General features: G+C 39.3%; 1 protein-coding gene across 16 annotated transcripts in view; it reads right to left on the bottom strand.

Moving 5' to 3' along the window:
- The window catches only part of fryl (furry homolog, like), a 74,892-nt gene that overhangs the window by 38,898 nt on the left and 15,345 nt on the right, over window positions 1-20,649 (bottom strand). For 10 of the 16 annotated variants that reach the window (XM_040040049.1, XM_040040038.1, XM_040040040.1 and 7 more), the window contains 6 exons: window positions 19,456-19,521; window positions 4,152-4,360; window positions 3,725-3,778; window positions 2,526-2,665; window positions 2,310-2,406; window positions 246-325 (listed from right to left, as the gene is read on the bottom strand). In XM_040040049.1, the coding sequence (XP_039895983.1) occupies window positions 246-325; window positions 2,310-2,406; window positions 2,526-2,665; window positions 3,725-3,778; window positions 4,152-4,271 (491 nt within the window). In that variant the 5' untranslated portion in view covers window positions 4,272-4,360; window positions 19,456-19,521. Of the gene's footprint in view, window positions 1-245; window positions 326-2,309; window positions 2,407-2,525; window positions 2,666-3,724; window positions 3,779-4,151; window positions 4,361-15,230; window positions 19,436-19,455; window positions 19,522-20,649 lie in introns of those variants that run through there. The other 6 variants (XM_040040048.1, XM_040040051.1, XM_040040050.1 and 3 more) reach the window with 3 other exon arrangements.

Below are 20,649 nucleotides of genomic sequence, written 5' to 3'. Positions count from 1 at the left end.
TCACACAACAACAGAAGCACTTAAAGTAACTGTGTTTACTTGAGGTTGACTCACGATGCTGAACAAGAGCTACTTGTGTCTTGTTTAAATGCAAATAATGAGCATTGAGCCAGTCTGCTCAAACACACATGAATAAATGACTGACTCCCTACTGCAAAGCCAAAGAGGGTATATTCATCAGCACTTTTTAGTCTGGTCTTATTCATCTGTGTCACTTCTCTGTCTGGAGTTTGATGCTTACTTACCCCTCTTTGTGTTTAAAGTGCTTGAATGCCAGGTTTAGGACTTCGTGTACCAAAACATCTGGCACTGGATGAAGAGGAATCTGTGACGTAAACATGAAATCATTAGTCTTATTAGAAGCATTGATAGTTCTCATTAGCTACCATTCATTACTCTCCCTTCAGGAGCAAAGCCAAGGACAACTCTGCCCTGGTCCCTAGGGACTGGCTCTTAGTTCAGAATGCTGCTCAGTTCTCAACAGTCCACTTTAGAAACACACTCAGCTGGGAGTTGGTATGTTGCCACTGAATTTATTAACTTTGTGCTCCCTAGTGGGAAAGCTCTGAATAGCTACACTGTAGTTCACTTCTCCACCACAACATAAACAATACAAATATATAATAAAACTGACATGTTAGTCAGCAAATCACTGATGAGTTGAATCAGGAAAAAAAGTACAGTAATTCAAACTGTCTCACAAATGATGACACCAGAAGTTAATAGTATTATTTCCCATTTGTTCCATATTCTTATTCTTGGACTTCACTAGAGCAGCTTTGCATGCTTCACAGGTTTATTTGCATTACCAAGGGGGCTTAGTGCAGCCCCTCAGTGCATCCTTAGTATGAAACAAGCTGAAATAATCCTAAAAATAGGATTGCAACCTCTTCGCGACTAGGAAAAAAAAAACTGGTGGTTTTGTTGCCATCAGTAACCAACTGCAATTAGCTAAAGCAACCAACTGATTGCCCAGGCTGAGCATGCAACCCCTTGGGCGAATACTTTCGATTGCAAGGTGGTTGTACAGGTCCCTTAATACAAGGCCACCTGTTTCCAAACACGGGCAGTCTGACTCAGACTGATTGCAATTGCTCAATTGTTTTGCAAAGAACTGTGGCCTAATTTATAAACTCAGACAGACAACAAGCTGCAATCAATCTGAGTCAATCTGAGCTGATCTTGTCTGGAATCTGTCTCTTTTACTAGTTGGCTGCCAACTGGTTGCAAACTGGTTGTATTGTGGTTATATTCTTGTACGAAAGCCAGGGTTGCCGAGCGTTTACCTCATTTTGCAGTTCAACTGCCATCCCGCAGAAAGAATGCCACCACATGTATAGGAATTTCTGAATTGCTACTTCAAACATAAATTATAGGGTTTCCATGGAATACTGACTGTGAGTAGTTAACGTGAATTTCTGTGCATGTCTTATGCAACAAACTGACGATTTTCACCGATTCATTCCAATTAATCGTAATATTATCACAAAAAGATGGTGTGTAATTGCCAACATTCAAATTGCAAGCTGATAGCAGACTGACTCCATCTTATTGCCATTTTATCAAAACACATTAGTCAAACAATAAAGTTGTTGCTCATACTAAAAGTGTTGCTGTGGCTTTAACCTCCTTAGAAATTTACTCTTCCACCTTGGAAGTTTGTGAAGTTTTGCCAAAAATCTCTCTTCTGTTTCTCATTGTGTTGTTGTGTCAAAGATTGCAACAAGTGGTTGCAGACTTGGTCCCCATCTGTGAAGCAACCCATTGTCACAATAATTTTGGTCATGCAATGATTTCCAACCACTGTTTTTTCTAGTGTGACTTTACGATAAGCCAACTTTTTTCTGATTTGCTGCTAATCTCAAATAAAGGGTTTGAACAGCAGAGCCAGAGCCAAGAGTATGAATAACTGTGTAAAACCAAGTGTTTTAACCAAGCTGCTTATAAGAGCAGAGAATAGTTGTTTCAACCAAACAACTGGGTGCAACAAAAAGGTGGATGAGTATACTGGCTATTTATGTAATAAAACTGTACTTCATAAATCAATTACAGTGAGAAGTCTTCAACTGCACAGGAAATGCATATCTGATATACAGGACATATATCCAAAGTAACAAGGCAGTTCTACATGCAGTAAAAATATACTGCATTCTCAACCACTCACTAGTTACCAGTGAACGATCGTGTCAACAACAGGTCAAATAGGTGACTGCACTTCTTCTTCCATATGTAAACATTCGTCAACCCGACTGGTAAATTGTTTTTATAGGCAGTGTAAATCATTAAACACAGAGTGTCAGGTAACTCACCTGTTTTAGAACTTCCACTGAAACTAAACAAAAAATGAAATCTATGGCTAAGTCCCGACGCTCCAGAAGGTAATCTTTGTCCCGATGCTGTTCATCTCTGCAAAACAGGAAATATAATAAGTCAAAAGATAATCCTAAAGTAATCATTTTTGCCCATAATCTTTTTGTTCGAGAGAAGAAGGTTAAGAATGAATGAAACAATGATAAGTATCTCACCCTTTAGACTTAGTACTCGAGCGAGGCCTGTACTCATAAGACTCGTCTTCAGTGCCACTCTGCCGCCGGTACCAGTCAAACAGTGTGCGCAATAGGGAGGGCAAACAGTGTTCTGCTATTGAGCTCATAGAGCTTATTAACTGGAAAACAACAACATGCTTGTTATAACAGCTGGCTATTCCAACGAAAACTACACAAAATCAGCATTTGCAAGATTCAAAAACTTAATCCTATACAGATTACAGTATGTGTGTAGAGAAGGTTGCTCCACAAGCAGTACTTATAACTAATGAGGAGCATTTAGGGTGAGTACAGAACACTAGTCTTAACTAAATTTCAGGGCCTTATTTAGATGTGTGACATAAACTTTTAGTTATTTCCTGGCATAATGCACCTTTGAGCATTTAAAGTGCAAAGACAGAGTGTAAGTGTCTAAGTCATAGTGCAGTGAGAGAAGACATGCAAAACACTACAAACATGGCTTTATTTAATGCAATATCAAATTACATCACTAAAAAAACAAAGCAGGACTGTATTTAAAAGCAAATCGAAAGGATTCCAAGAAGGCACACATGCTTCTGAGGCGTTTATGTCTAAGACCACAATAACTTGCAGATCTCAGCACTGTGATTGCGTCAGTGATCACGTGAGCTGGTGCCTTCTGCCTCTGCATTAACAGGTCAGCACGCATTAACAATTTAAGAGTATATGCACATTTGTGTGTTTAAGGTTCAGCACAGCATGATGAGGAGGGTGGTTGGATGACAAATGCCATGCAGGAGAGTTATGCAATTCCTCTCTCTGCCCTTATGGTGCCAGGCAGATACACTCCAGCACCCGATGCTGATTTACTGCTGAGGATGACACAGCGTTTCTACACTCTCACTTTGGCGCTCTCTATACCCATTTTCTCTCCCTCACTCACAATGGGGACAGCTGGATCTATACCACCATATCCTCATTGGCTTTGTGTTGTGCTGAACAAAGCATTCTGTAGCAGGCGCGCCTATTGTATAGAGTCCTGCACCAGCTACAGATGAGGGACAGACGAACCATTGAATGAAGCATTGATTGGGTAGAGCTGGTGTTTTAAACACAGTGCGCACACAGAGGTGTGACTGTTGTTTGTCCATGTAGGAAATGAAACTGTCAAACTCATAATAAATGCATGACGTAATCTTTACAACGGCTGAACTGACCTGGTCAAACTGTGAGTCTTCTCCTCTCTGGAGGGAACGGGACAGGGGTTTCTCCTGTTAAAGTATTGGAGAGAAAGAGACAGAACGAGAATTATTGTGTGACGAGCCCAGCAGGGATACTTTTGTTAACAGCATGATAGCAGATTGCTTAGCCCACTATTAAGCTAGTGAACCACGCTAAAATTCTTGACAGCAAAGTTAAGACTTGAGGCTACAAATATTAACCTGACAGCAACCTAATGTAAAAGACATTAAATGTACAACAATGCCGTTGCTCATTTACAATAACATTTGCCTGACAGTTAAAGACTTGGCAGTTGGTTGCAAAACAGAAGAGGCTGTCTCAGCAGTATATTGCGTCACATGTTGTGCATTAAATTACATTTCCTGTGTTTCTTTACATCTACTTTACCCCCTGTGGACTCACCAGCGGTTCAGCCATCACCATCTCGATCTTCTTCTCAGCCAGCACAGCAAACTCAGCAAATAGACTCTTGATGACAAACTCCCCGGGCTTGAGCTCAGGGTCAATGGTGATGCTCGACATGGCGGCGATGTTGTGTTTCTCCCACGAGAGGGGGGTCACCGAGGAGGGTGCACGGCGTCTACTCACGCTGCTGCTGACTGGTGCAGAAGCTGCAGAGGTGCCAGAGGGTAGAGGTTAGGAAATAATACAGTGAGAGTCAAAGCAGCATGGTCATGTTAAGAACAAGACTCTTGGAAAAAATGCAAGGTCATGCGCTCGTTCTAATCCAAACACAAGCTCAGACGTTTCCTAAAGAGGTAAAATGACTGAAGTGATGAGAGAGCAATTGCAGCGCCGACTAGAACAAACATACAGTTTCCATTTGAATCGTGTCTGTTTTTAGAAAGCTCATTTTCTAAACTCATACTGCACATAATGGGTTCAAATCACCTGAAAAAGCAAACACAGGGATAATCATAATTCCTATTAGAGCCATGTCATTAGTTATTGTAATCTATCTTTAAAAAAAACCAACTAAATATTTGGTTTTCTAAATCTAGAATATTACACACCAGCTCTTTCTGCTAAATTAGTCTGAAATGACTAGGGATGGGTACCGGTATCCGATGCCATCTGACATAAACAGTAGTAACCAGACTGAAAAACAGCGCACATTTCGGTGCTTCATTTCGGTGCTTTTTTTCCCCTGAGATGTGATACACTTTAGATTCTAGCCAATCATTTTACGTTTCCAAGGATAGTAGGCGGGCCCAGGTACGTACGTTCTTTTAGAGCAGAGCTACAGGTTTAAAATGCCCAAGGCGAAGCGTCAAAGTCTGGCTGTACTTCACAGCAAAAGATGCAAAGTCAGCAGCCTCCAACAAGTGCTTTAAGCTGATACTGTGATACTGTGCAAAGGAGGTAACACCTCGAATCTGATGAAACACCTGGCGACGTGTAGCGTTTTTTCCAAAACTGAGAAATGCGCGGTATTTGATAGCTTGCTGCGAGCCCTCACACCGTACACATCTACTGCGGGTGTGGTGCCTGTTATCGGACCTGGAGTTAGCAACATCCCCCAAAAACCCGAAGAGGAGAGTCCTGGCCCCTAGCCGTTCTTCTCTGCGTGAGTAGCTTAATGTTGTTCGTGTGTAATTCACGTTGAGTACGCTAAACACTTTATTACATTAATGCATGTAAGGTGAACTAGCAAACTAGTTACATGTGGCTGTCTTCTTGTTTCATGGCAGATACTCCCTTCACCCTGGCCAAAAAGGCTAAAATGACCAAAGAAAAAGTGGAAAACAGTTAAACATGAGAGGTTTTTGGACGAAGTTTGTGTTTTTTCCATTGTTTAAGCACTGCTTCCAGCCAAGAGTGATACCATATATGCCCCTATAACTGCAGAAAAGGCTAACATTGTTATCTTTTTACAAAAAAAAAAAAAAAAAAAAAAAAAAAAAAACAGCTAAACGAGAGGTTTTTGGACCAATTTTGTGTTCTCCATTCTTTAAGCACCGTTTTGAGCACCGTTTTGAGCACCGTTTATGCACCGGCACCGTTTCAAAAGTACCGGTTTGGTACTGGTATCAGATAAAACCTAAACGATACCCATCCCTAGAAATGACTATACCTTTTTTTATACTTTACACATTTATTTATGAATCTACTTCTCTATTGTGATCAAAGGGAGCACACTGGCTACACACAACTTTAAGGCATAGTCTGATTGGGAAATACCCTGTGTTGCTTCCTTGCCAAGACATTAGATAAGGCTGTTGATAGCAGGCTCATATTTGTATGATAAACATGAAGCTGTATCAGCAGAAGATTAGCTAATGTTTTTACAAATACTAGAAAAGAGCTAAGTAGCCATCTCTTGCTTTTTTTCCCCAGAGGTAGCAAAATTCATAAACCACGACAAAAAATGCTTTCTAGCTCATTTTATTTATACATGCTGAAATGTTAAAATCATTTTATGGGTAGTTATTTGTCAGACTAGCTCTGCCTTGACTTGTTCAACAGAGGGATGTAAGCTACTTTTTTGTGATAGGGTAAACCAAGTGTGTGGTATAAATTCTTCTCTTGTAGCACAACATGTCCATAAGCAAATTCTGCCAATGTTTCATTAACACTACACCCATCTGCTTTTTAACTTTTATTAGCACACCAAACCTGTTTAAATACAGATTTGTAGGTCTATATTAAAAAAAAAAAAAAAAAAAAAAAAATCAGTATATTCCAAATATTTGCCACCACTGAGATTAAAATAGTTACAGCTAATACTGAAAATACAAAGCCAGTAATGGTAAAGTTGAAAAAAAAAAAAAAGACCAACAATGAAGTATCATAGAGGGGTAACTTTGATTTCCTGCCTCTTGCTGTGCAGTAAAATTTATCAGAGTGCTTAGACGATTTCGTAAATTTCATGTTGCAACAAATTTTAAAGATACAACAGCAGAATATTTTCAATACATAGATAGAAGATAGATGGCCTGCTATACATTTACCACAATATTGACCTTTAAATGTTTTTTTTTTAAGGCAAAACTAAATAAATTGTAGTGTTATCTGATAGTGCAGTGGTGTTCTCCACATTTTTACGGGATTCCTTCAGTAGACCATCTTTCCTGAAACATATTTGACTTGGAAAAGCCAGGGCACTCTGCAGGTTTGCATGTGGCACAGAACATTTGGTTCTCTTATTCAAATGTTATAAGCAAATCTTTAGAAGAGTCTTAAGCTATGGCTGAAAAGCTAGAGCATGGATACACTTCTATTTTTGTCTGTCTGGCAAAAATAGAAGTGTATCCATGCTTAATGCAAATCCTATATACAATAAGATGAAATAAACACAAATCTCAAACTCAAAAGCAATAAATATCACAGCACAAAGGTTTTTACTCCACTACTCAAGGTTCAAATTATGTTCCATCTGACATAAATAAAAAATAAAAAAAATCAAATGAACCAAAAGGTCTTAACAATCTCTATAAAAGGAACATATAGTGGTGTTTGAATTTATGCAACTGCTGGGACACAACTTCCAGTCTAGTCTTCAATGATCTCTGCTAAGTGTATAGTTGACAGTGAATGGCCCCTTAGCCTCTTTCCCTCCCAAGAAAGCCCTTGTTCTTTCTCGTCCTGGTTATGGCCACTGATCTTGATGCTAAATCACTAACAGGCTGATTCACGTCATAGAATAATGACAGCAGTTTTCAAATTACTCTTATACTGCAGCATAGGTAACCAAAATATTCAATTATGCAGCCACCAAACACTACTACACTCCTGAATAAAACATACTACTTTTAGTCACATTTGCAATCATTGAGAATTTATTTATTCACTTGCTTTTGCAAGAATGCAGTACAATTTTGATGGTGAGAAAAAGCAAAACTTCCAGAGAAAATCTATAAGGAGAACAGGGAGACATCACTGAGCTGTCTCGCCAACGAGTTCCTCATTACTTGTACCGAAACCAACTCCTCAACCTTGAAGTGCAAGTAGTGATAGCAGTCCCTGTTCTGCTATGGGTTTGGTATAAAACCACATGAGCCAAGTTCCCACCGATTGCAGATGTTTGTTAGAGAAGCCATCAAAACAAAATCCTCATTGGCTGGTGGGATGTAAATTTTGAGAGAATGTGGCACTATAATCACTTTATCTCACTTATCCTGTCTTAATTATCCGAAAATTAAACTTGATTGACTCTGTAAAGGATTTGAATTATATCAAAAACTCCCACAACAGAGAAAAGGTCTGCACAGAAGTGCTGGAGCTACCTGGTAAATGAGAGGGAGAGAATTCACTGACGGGAAAAAAGTGAAGCGGAAATGTAAAAATATATTATCCACGCCAAGAGAGCCACTGACGTTAGATACGATGTAAGTTCAAACAACATCAATCTCAAACCTTCTGTGCCTCTAAGTGACTACCTGTACAAAGTTACACTGTTACATGTATCATTTACTTGATAAAAATATAAGGCAAATGTAGTTCACGTCAGTATGCAGTAGAAGGACCACTCTCCATCACATAGTGCAAAGAGATGTGTTGTAAACCAAAATCTGCAACCACCATTCAATGAACTGAGATTCCCAGTGTTTGTGTGTATGCATGTGTCTGACACACATTCCTTTAAGGTTGATCAAAAGAGGATTAAAAGGTGGGAGTAACTTGAGGTATGGAACAATGTGCAGGCAGGAAAATAGCAGGACACCGACCGTGAGCACTCATGGATGTAAACAAGGCTGGATTTTAAACACTTACTGGATTTGGCATTTCTTAGTCCTCAACTTTTGTTTTCTTACAAAAAAAAAAAGGGAGAAAAAAAAAGAACAACAACTCTATAAAACTTAATAATCGTCTTTTTTAAGTGCAAATGAAAGTAGGGAGGTAGAAGAGGCAGCGTAGTAGCATGTATTGTGGTCATGCTGTCCAGCAGCACAGAGAGTCTTTCAAACATTTCCCTCTTTGTTTACTGTGCTCCACCAACACCCCCAGTGATGTAACACAGCTAGCTCCTAATAGCCAATCAGTGTTGCGTCCTTTACCCCCTCCATCCTTTTCGCTCCCACCCCAGTCCAACTGGATTGTGTATACTCCAACAGTGTACTTTTCCAGTCAATGAGAAAAACAAAGCAAGGCATCCTTTTTTGGGCCAAGTGTCTGCATTGCTCCTCCCCCCTCTCATTCTTTCTCCCTAGGACATGCCAGTCATTAGTAGGATGCCAGGCTATGACTCTCTGCTAAAAACCAACAAACGCACAAATCACAGCAGAGAAATTGAACGAAAAACAAACAAAAAAACCCCCCCAAACTATACGGTTGTTTACAAACTCCTCCAGAATTTAGGCTAACTGAAAGTTTATTAACAGAGTTTTTGACTAGGGTAAAAGCCAAAGAGTAAGTGCATTGTGGTTAATGTACCTATTATTATTCAACTTTGATAGTGAGTAAACTGAATGAACTAATTGTTGATTTGATTACCGCAGCTCTCTGAGCTCTCCAGCTTTTACCTCCTTTGGCTTTATTGCTCTTCACTGCAAGCTGGCTGATTTCACATCAACTTACACTGCTTTTACAAAAAGCAAATTTAAGTATTTTAACAAAACATGGATATTTAGTGATCACATATTGCAAGAGGAAGCAATACAATAAATTACTTTATTAGTATTTTGTCACACCCTTTGCCCCGAAGTCCTGTTTCACTTCTCATTCAAAGCCAAATTTCACTTCTGGCAAGTCTAACTGTCAAAGCATGTTTAAATGTTAATCACTGGAGAGAAGGGGGGAAGCAATACAATATTGTAGTATTAGTAGCGTTGAACCACATGTATATTCCATATCTCATCTGAGTACAAATGAGTTCTTTTAAATGAATGTTCAACACTTGATGGCTCTGCAATTCCATATTTAATAACTAATGGAGAAGCTCACTTTAAGTTTAGTTTACTGCTTTAGTTTACTACCAGAGTTACGTAACTGAACTCTGGTATCTCAGTTTCTAAGAACATCATGATCTCAGGGTTAGACAGTATTGCAGTTACACTTCTAATACGGAGAAATGTTGTGCTTCTGCTAAAACGCTGCATCAGAAAATGCTCAGCATGTTTTGTTGTGTGAGGCCTATAAAAAGTGCTTAAGAAATTGAGCGCCCTGCAGGATTACACAACTATTACAGCAGTGGCTCCACCTTGTCACAGTTAAAATAAAGCCCTCCCAAACGCCTGCTCATGAACACTGGCAACAACAGCACAAACACACACATACGGTTGGAATGCAGAGCTGAGGGTGCGTCCTTTTTTTTTTTTTTTTTTTTTGAAACAGAGACAAAAGACTTACTGCTAGGGTTTATGTGGTGCGGCAGTGCCAGTTCTGCCATTATGTCTCGACATGCCGAGTTTTTAACAAGTTATTACTGGTGTACTCTTCACCATTATACCTTCCAAATAAAAGGGAATTTGAAAGATACACTGGAAAAAATAAATGTATCACCAGAAGCTGAGGACACTTCAGTTCAAAAGAGATTAATTGAGAAACCAATAATGACATGTTCCATCATGGATGAGCAATATTCAGCAATTAAAGGCCAAACTTTGATTTCATTGAGTGTTTTAATTAAATTATTACTGGATGTTGTAATGGAGAAAGCATCACACATGCATTTAACTTAGGAGCCATTTTTGCTATGTATAATAGTAAAGGTAGAAAGTAGTTAAAAAGGGATAAATGTAACAAAGTTGTTTACTCAACAGGTAGATGTTTTACTGCAGAGCCTTGTATTTCTGTGTGCCCTCACATACTTACAATATCTTGTGTTACTTACTTGTAAATTTCCAAGTAAGTAACACAAGAAAGACAACTGTGTTTAAGGGTAACAGCCCCAGTTAAATGCATTATAAACTCACATTTTCAAATACAAATTATTTTTGGGGGATACAATCTATAATTCTTCAAGTATTCTTCAAATACTTTTTTTTTTAAAAAATATAAAAGTCTTCAAGTAGGGGTGGGCGATATAAACGATATACGATAGAAACTATATAAATTTGGCCAACGATAGAGATTTTGACTATATAAAATTTACCCGACAAATAGACTCCTTGGTGATAGATTCAAAATAGAAACTGATAATTGTGTTTTTTGTGAAACAGAAGAGGAGGATTTGGACCATCTATTCTTTTTGTGCAATTTTATACAAATATTTTGGTTGGATTTTCATACCTGGCTTTATTCCAGTGGGATTCAAATTACCCCATTTACCTTAAATATGATAATGTTTGGAGTGTTTTTGAAAGAAAAGAAAGCTAATTATGGTGTTAATGTGTTATTAATCTTGTGCAAGCAATTTATACATAAATGTCGTTTTCTTAAGACCAAACCAACACTAGCTTACTGGAAAAACGACTTAAACCTGTTGGTTAAATCTTTGACTTTAGTTAAAAAGAAAAAGGCTGCTTTTTTTGTTTCCTTTTTGGAAGATTTTGATTTAGTGAGTTAATAATCTGTTAAATTATGTGACCCCATCTTTATATTTTCTTTTTCCTAATATGTAAGGAATGTTTATTCTCTGAATGTGTAATATATGGTGCATTTTGTTTGTATGTTAATTTTACTAATAAAAAAAATAAATAAAAATTTTTTTGACTATACCGCTCTATCGCGAAAGCGCATGTTGTTGATGACATCAAGCTGCGCCTGTTTTGGTCGAAAGCATCGCAGCGGCTACAACCATTATCGTCTGCAAATTATGCCGGGCGAGAGTGATAGCAAAGAGATGAAGCACTTTTGAAATATGGGGAAAGCCAAAAACTGCGCTTCCTCCACTTCTGTAACATTGATTCATTAATGTTGAATTCTCTTGCAGCTGCTCTATTCCCATGTTGTTGCCATATTGTGGATGAATAATCTCAGTTGTTCTCCTGACTGAAGTTTGCCCCGTGTATAGCATCCTGCTTTGCGATTACATTTGTCCCTGACCACCAGAATCCCTCACGTTAACTTTTATCGAGTGGAAAAAAAGTTGGCGTTCATCCCCCAGCTTCACTGTGCTAATGCTATGCTAACATAGCTGTGTCGCTAGCAATCACGTAGCACAACATTATATACCAGGTAGTCCAACTTCAGTAACCCTGCAAACACCACTGCTGTTTAGTTTCCTGTCTTCGTTTATGTTGGAAGTGACAGCAGAGCTGTAAGTTTTAATTAGTTTCAAAAATCTCTCAGTCAGAGAGATTTAGGTGGAAACTAGCGAGCTAACTTCCTGTTAACTTCTAACTCTGTTAAATTTAATAAATTCTGTTTTCATGGATGCTTGGATGTTAAACTTAATTGTTACACCTGCTGAAGCAGCAACGCTGATGATTTTATTAAAGATTAAAGAATTTAGACCGTTTTTAACTCTCAGTGTTCGTTTGACTTTGGGACCTGAAAAGGACGAAGTTTTGGACCCAGATTACTCCGCGAAGCTCCTCACTACGGCAGCCGTAATGCTCTGACAATCCATCAAAACATTTTTTAACAGATTTCTGTTCGCCAAAATCGGTTCGACATCAGTAAGCACAACCAGAATTCATACATAAGGCACACTCGATTTTTGAGAAAATTAAAGGATTTTAAGTGTGCCTTATAGTGTGGAAAATATGTTATACAGAAAAATAGAATATATCGCGATATATATCATTACCGTACATGCTTCAAATTATATCACGATATGGATTTTAGGCCATATCGCCCAGCCCTATCTTCAAGTATTTGCTACCTTCAGGGAGAGGATTGAGACTTCCTGCAAATGTGTCTGGCTGGATGTTTACCATTCTTACATATTTCAAGGGGGGGGAAACAGTTACCAAGGTCAAACAATAACTGCTATGTGTTTCATGAAAAATTTGTCTCGTGATCACTGCAACCACACTCTCCTCGATTTTATAACTCACATATCCGTTTCAGGGTTAGGGGGTTCACGCCTCTCCCATCACATACTGGGTGAGGAACAGGGTAAACACTGAGCAGGTCACCAGTATAAAGACATTCAGGTCCATGGAACATTTATTTGGTTAACCTGCAAATCTTCAGACTGTCTGACAGAATAAGAGCACCTGTAGCACTTCTGATGCAGACTCAGAGAGAACATGCAAGGTTGACAAAAGAAAGGCTCTTGAAATAACACTCTGCTATGTGAAAGGGGGACATGTTTCTTTTCAAAGCCAATGAAAACAGTTAGACTTTGTGCATTCTACTTTTTACAGATGTAATGCTTTTTTCCTGCAGTGCATTTGTAACAATTTCAAAAGATAGAAGTTCAACAAGCTCTCATCCGCCTAAAAAGCTAGAAATAACTTTATACATAATTTTAAAGGGAGTTAATTTCAACACATTTTGGATGTTGCTGATACAAGTTTGCATTCTAGAAATTTAAATAGCAAACTTTTACCTAGTAGACTAAAATAACTGTGGTTATTAAACACCTAGAAACTTGTGTTGTGGTTATGGCAAACAGAAATGAAGTGTAGGTCCAACCTCGACATTCACTTAGCTAGCTCAAATTGTGCAAAATAAAACACATCAATTATGTTAAAAGCACTAGATTGTATATCTTCTGGCACATAGTGATCTAAATGGCTGGCTAAATCCTCAAATATACAGTCATTGAAGTGGGGTGTAGCACATCTGTTCATGTTCACTGAAGCTTAATACACAAATTTCTCTTTGTTGGCACTCTTTGTTTTTTGGCCAGCATGCCTTTGCCATAATGCACGGGATCCTGACTTGCAGAAATGGCTCCCAATAACAAGAAAACAATTAAAAAAATAAATAAATCAAAAACTGTGATATTCTAATGCATCGAAAATTGTTAGAACTAATTAAAATGAATTTAACTGGCATGCTGATCAAAATACATAATTAATAAGTCAGTATTTTGTAACCACATTGCACGTATCTAGAAACAATATCAAAATGCACAGCATACACGGCATGGAAATTGACAAATGTTATAGCCATCAAAACTGACAAATTCCACTATGGGTGTGAGTGGCAGAGAGAAACACAGGTAATATATATTATGTTATATATTAAAAAAAAGTGTACGGCCCTATAATCAGTCTCAGTCTTTTCCTCATTTGATAATATAAACTGAGGCAATGCCATTTAGCATCTGTTACTGAAAAATTGATAAATAATGTGCAAATCAATCATTTAAGTCCAAACCTGAATGATACAAATCTAAATTAAAATTTTAACCAAAACAGAATAAGTCGGGTGATTAGAGCCCAGCAGATAAGCCTTTAAAGAGGGTCTAACTATTCCTCTTTCAGACAAAAGGAACAGTGGCTCAGAGGTTGTATCGCTGAGCTAAAGCAGTCTCATCAAACACTTTTGCGTTGACGAATAATTCTGTTGCAGCCTATGTGTCGTCTTTTGTGCATTCAAGGTGAACTGTTAAACTGCATAAACACAATTAAACTACACAACAGTTATACGGGTTACTAATGTAACTAAAAGAGGTTCGTGAAGAGTGCAGTTTACTACTTGACCTCTTTGTCTATCCCTACCATTTCAATGAGACTGGAGAGACAATATCTTTTTGATTCCTGATATATTATGGGCTGCATGGGAAGCTAATAATAGGAGGCAACCAGAAGACAGATCAATAGTAGAGAAACATTAGCTGGCCCAGAGGAAAGGAAGAAGAGGATAGCGAAACTAGGAGGACGGGGAACAGAGTAGATAGGGGAGCACTCCTAAGGAAGCGCTTAACATAGTAATTTGGATATTAAAATCAGGGGTGCGTCAGCCGCATTTTAGTATTGGCGAATTTGCTTTGATGACTCCGGTGGCATGCACTGATGTCAGCTGCTGATAATTCGCTGTTGTGGCTCATAAATTTAGAAGTCCTTGAATCCTTGTGTTTTGAGTTCAATTTCATAAACTTGCAAAACAAGGTTTCTTTGTTCCCTTCGCACAGACGTGGGGAAAAATGAAAAAAACATCTATATTGACTGTTACGCAAACTGTTAACAACAGCCAGCCGAAATAACAATATTAACATTGATAATATATCTGTCCAAAATGTATAATCAGTAAATGCAGATAGCAAGTTGATAAATACAGAAAAAGTAAAAGAAAGTTAGACAAGATCTTCAAAAGAACAGAGGGAATACTTCATGTCCATCTGTGTTATGTATCAGTAGATGCTCATCAATAGAAACATTATCTTTGGGACATCCAGGAGCCAGCAGAATGATGATGAGTGCAGGAAGAAGGGCACTCTGCTGAATGAAGACTTTAATTGCACCCACTTGCATACACATCAAACAAGGCCGACTAAACCTGCACTAAACATAATCTGTCATCTTGACAACTCCACTAATGGCCACTTTTCTTATACGGGAAGGAGATATAAGAAATCCACGCATGGAACGCACAAAGACATGTACAATGCTGCACAGGCTCTGCTGGCTGCGTGTGGCAGATAAGTCTGGTGGCAGTAAGTGCGGTATGTAAACATTTGTGCAAGCTTGGAAAGATACTCACAGCTGCTACTCCAAGACTTGAGGAGAGATTTGATGCTGATCTCAAAGAAGACAGAATCCTGCAGGCTCAGCATGGTAGCTCCCAAAAGTTAAGCTTCCCCAGAAGGCACAAATTTTACAGGTTTCCTTTCACCTTTATTTCCCAAAAGCCAAACATTCCACTCTTCTCAAAAATAAACACCTTGCACTTATCAAACTTGCAGACTCCACCAGTAGGAGCTGAGTACTAGCTTCCACAGGTGCTAGTTAAAGGCAGCATCCTGAAGAACAGTGCGAGCAGATGCTGACGGAAAACCCAAGAAGCCCTACCACTTTTTCGCTTTTGCCACCCAGTTAGCTGAAGAGTAAAAGTGATCAGAAAGAAGAGGAGAGAGAGCGCACAGCCTGGCTAGTTAGAGAAGTATTCCACCCCAGAGCCTGCTGCCCACTTGCCAGTCCACAGAGTCCCTCATCCCCATTTCAGCAGAGAAAAATCCAGAAACCGAAGGACACAACTGCATGAGAACTTTTGTTCCTGAAATGAGGGAAAACAGCAGCAGAACAGTACACGATAGAAGTCTTAACAATGTGCGGTAATATTCCTTCTCCCCTTCTCTTCCTGTGTGTATGTGTGTGTGTGTGTGTGTGTGCGCATGTGTGTGTGCCAGTCCTAGCCCGCTAGCACCGTCAGCCACCCTCCTCCTCCTCCTGCCCCAAAAGCTCTCTCCCTCCCTGTTCGCTCATGGCCAGCCCCTCCTCTTCTGAGTGAGCTCTTGTTCTTTTACCGATGCCTGCTCTTTTCTCTCAGAGTGAGAGAGATGGAGAGAGCTTGTTTCAACAGCAAACAGGGAGGGAGGGAGCAGTGCGTGGGGGTGGGTGATGTCATCAAAATGCTGCGAGTGTTCCCTGGCCGTGGTTCAGTAATGCATACGCATGTCAGAGCTGCTACTGTGCTGCCTCTCCGCTAGCCTATCAAAGCAATACTTCCTGTAAGCTCCGCAGCAATACTGATGCGTCATTCCAAACTGCAGTAGGAGGGAAAGGAAAGAATGGGAGGTGGATGAGGGAAAGGAAAGAGGAAGGATAGATTGAACACACCTTAACTAGTCAACCAAAATAATAAAAATATGTTCCTAAATTAAATGTATTAAATCTATATTTCACTTTTTAAAACAGGAATATATATGACGTAATAGGAGTATGTTAATGCAACTCACTACAGTCAAGTGAGATGGATAGATGACTTGCTACCTGTTTTCTTTGGCATTATAGTGATCGAAACTAATCTTCTTGCTAAGCTAACTGCTCACACCCACAGGAATCATGGGCATTACATCACTGCCCTGTCTGAAAGCTACCAGGCATAGTAACACACAGAATGATACACAAACACACAACACACCCCATTAGTAAGAAAACAGCCCATTGTTTTTGTGTGAATGTGAAAGACACACGCACACGATTCAGCTGATATTTTAATCTTGCACTGACGCTAGTTATTCCTGCCCTGGCAGAGACTTTAATGCTGATCCACATGACATCAAGCAATTTGTAGTCAAGCACAGGATTAAGTTTGTTACCAAAATATTGTGAAGGGAAAAGCAGTGGGAAAGCTGCAAAAGACAAATGTTCTTTGTCTTCTTTTAGTTTAGTCTTCATTTCTCGCTCGCCCTCAGTCTCTCCCTCCGTCACATGTCCTCCACTACACAAGTTATGCAAAGTGAGGCAGAGCTCATTGCAAACAAACAACACAAGCAGATGCTTTGTCAAGCCCTGGCTGGTGCTACCCCGACGCAGGCTTCCACTGTGAAACTCTGCCTTGTAATACACAAACAGATTGTTTACAGTACCACTGCAAATTTGCAGCAATCACACTGTTTTATTTTAAGCCTTAAATCGGAACTTCTATGAGTCATGTTTAATCTTTCCTAGAGCTGCATTAAAAGCAAGATACTGCCCCGTCTGTCTGTTCAAATCTGACCAACTGCATTTCCCCAAATGTCAAAGTATTACGTATGTGTCTAATTTACTAACCTAAAAATCCACAGGAATACACTCATGCAGCAGCTTTACTGTGACTAATGGCCACAACTGGAGATGTAAAGCCATATATAGAAGTCTGAAGCACAGTCTGATCCTGAATGAGAAGGGGAACAGCTTGCTGTTGCACAATTCAAAGATAATTTAGGAACATAGCAGGATGTTTCAAAATATCAGACAGTTTCTAAGTAATGAAGTAAAAGATGTTTTGGGGTTATTTTGTTAAGATGTCACTAGATTACTTGTAGCCTTAAATTAGTTAATTTAATGAGGAAATGAAACTCTTGAGATTAAGAATTTCTTTTGTGAGAGTTCTGGGTCATGTCAGGAAACATGAGCCGACCGCATTTTTCAATGGGGAAAAAACAAAACAAAAAAAACCCCAAACCCAAGCATGCACAGGGGCAACATGCAACACAGAAGGACTCCACCTGTGGGGTTCTTTTTTGTTTTTGTTTTTTAATCTTTGGTCCACCCTTTTTCTATCTGACACAAATGCAGTAAGTAACAGCACAGAGGGTGGATAGCTGAATAGTTTTAGGGATCAGTCAAGTTTGACTGTTTTCAAATATAACTAAATGTGCTCCCTTTACATGCCTTGGCTCTAAGTTCATGTAGTGGGAGGACAACAGAAGAACTCATGGTCAAATCCTGTTTAAAAACAACATCTGGGTTAATATTATTGTAATCGACAAACGAGTCAACATAAAACAATCAGAGCTCTCTGCAAACATTGTTTTCTGTAAACCAGCTTTATTGTTTAAGGAATGCAGGACTGACCACACCGTCTCTCTGGGAACACTAGAGCTAAAAGCTACTGTCCGATGGAGCTGACGTAAGCCGAGAACTTCAAATAAACACCATTATAACTCACTTCCTGGAATAAAGACCTCACTGATCAAATAATCTCAACTAAATGCACAATCAAGGCAGGTTACTTAAGCTTCATTCACAAAGTAGGAGCAGTGACTGACAGCTAGCCATCCTGGCTGCAGACAGTATAGAGCAGCTGCTCCTCCCAGGAGCCCATGGGGTGGAGGATGCATTTCCTGTGCTGGCCTCTCTGAAGGGCAGTGGTGGGAACAATAATCGATAGGAGCTGTAATTCAATCCCTGACCTCCCCAGCGATGCCTGGGCTGCAGAGGACACATCATTTAGATCCATCACAGCATTCTGAGTATGCAGCACAATTCTGCAACCTGCACATCTACTTACTTCCGCATGCTCCGTTGACTCAGACCCAGCTATTTCATTGCACTTCTGTATTAAACACCACACATTTAGACAAAGGTTTTACACAAAACTAAATAGGCTGGATTTCTTTCCCTTTAGTAGTATATTGCAGTTTAGCTGAATGACAGTAGATCTAACCTTCATATATAATGTGTTGCATAAACCATAAACGGTCAAATTCTATGAGACAATCTATTGATTCTGCTCAAGCTGAAAATGAGCAAACTCATTCTTTTGATTCGCCTAGCAAATTAAGACAGTCTAATTGGAAAAAAAAGAGTATTTCTTAGGTCAGAAGCAAAAGCCCCCGTGGAATGATGAGCAGAACATGAGGAAAATCTGAATAAAAAAACCTCTTAACTCAGGTTTTAAAAGGTCAGTTTATTACTCATAGAACCAAATGTCTTCAAGTTTATTCACTATGGAACAGCTGGCTGGAGAATGAGTATGAACAATGATTCACAGCATTCGTCAATTTGACACCATATTCCCACTAAATGCAGGCTGCACTGCGCACCATTATGGAGTTTGTTTCACTATAGTTGGCTGACGACTACTTAAGAAATTCCATGAATAAGTTCATCCATCCTGTCTGGATACACACCCTGTGGAGTGTTTAGACAGAAATTTCACAAGGATCTTTTATTACAGAAGCACAACCCATCACTGCACCATTTTGTCACATGCTCCAAACACTCCCTAATCACAAACCCGCTGCACCCATTAACCAAATACAGTCCTAATCAAACGTATCCTGAAAACTGAACTGTGCATCAAGCAGTTGAATACTGTCTAAGCCTGCAAAAGATGACAAACGACAAAATGAAAAGAACAGCACCGCCTTAAAAGCCACAGACTATGCAGGTTCTTCAACAAGGGAAGTGTCACTCCACACGGAGTTAAAACTCATTAAAGCTCCTCTGACCTCATCTTAATGTAGCAATCACGCTACGTCTTGTAATGCATAACTCACCATTGTGACCCCTGCCATCACCAGCATGGTTCAAAAAGGAGACTTTTTTAATATGATGGATCTTTCCTAATAGGGAAGAAAGAAGGAAACGTTTGAAAACAATTTGCCCAGTCAACAGAAACTGTCTTTCAAAATGAACATCAGCCTATAGCCTGCAGTCTGAGCCAAGCACATGAACACAGACGCAACAAGAGTTTCATGAGCCAAGCTAGCAAAACTTTAGATTATCTTCACACTTCACCAAACCAAAATGAAGAATATCACTTTGTTATTGTGGGTTAGTTTAACCGGTTGAATAATGTTATTCATAAAGACTAAGAAGCCAAGTGAGTGCAGCAGAAGGGAAGGCTGAGTCATATTTTAGCCATGAGCAAATAGGGAGCAAGCATGCTCTGACAGGTAGCAGTGGAGGGGAAAAAAGAAAATACCCTGAGAAGTTTACCAGTGTAAACTGGCTGACCTACATGAAAAATTATATGTACGTAAACCTTTAACTACTGTCACAGGCACAATATATCCCCTACTACAGAGGCATGACACTGGCTTTGGATGTGTCCAGGCGGTGAACGATTATTGAGTTGATGTGGCAAAAGATTTGTATTTGCTTCAGAGCAGACATGGTAGCAGCTGGTATACACCACCTTTTGTATCCTTTGAACTTAATGCTCCATAGAGCTCCACGCTGTCTCACGCTGTCTGGAATGACTTCAAGGTGCACAATGCGATGGATGTTTTACAATGTCAAACGTTCTGACTGGAAGCGACTGGAGATGTTGACCTTGAATAAGAGCTGGCCAAAAATTTAATCAAAGACCTTTGACTTTTATGGATCTGTCCTCAGAGATTTTTGATCACACCTTGCCTACAGCTTACCTGCCAAGTAAAATAACTCTGCACTGTTAAACAGACATAACCTGCATCGCAGCTTTCCTTTTATGTTGTCTGAAAATGCTTAAGATCACCAAAGCTCCAGCCAGAAACAACAAGTATGCTTTTTATCATCCAGTAAGATGTCAGATTGCTAGATCAAATGGTGACAAGACACCCAGAAAAGTCATGATAGTGGGCTTTCTATGGAAAGGCATGTTCACAGATAAAAGAGACTAAATAAATAAAACACTCTTTTTCAACAATCCACCATTGTGTATATAAGTAGCAGTATCTTAAAAAAGGAAAGAAAAATCAAGGAAGAAA

The sequence above is a fragment of the Simochromis diagramma genome, unplaced genomic scaffold (genome assembly GCF_900408965.1).
Source record: "Simochromis diagramma unplaced genomic scaffold, fSimDia1.1 OVJJ01000026.1, whole genome shotgun sequence".
NCBI classification, from domain to species: domain Eukaryota; kingdom Metazoa; phylum Chordata; class Actinopteri; order Cichliformes; family Cichlidae; genus Simochromis; species Simochromis diagramma.
The sequence above is the reverse complement of the archived record's forward strand: the minus strand, read 5'-3'. Positions and strand labels throughout refer to the sequence as shown.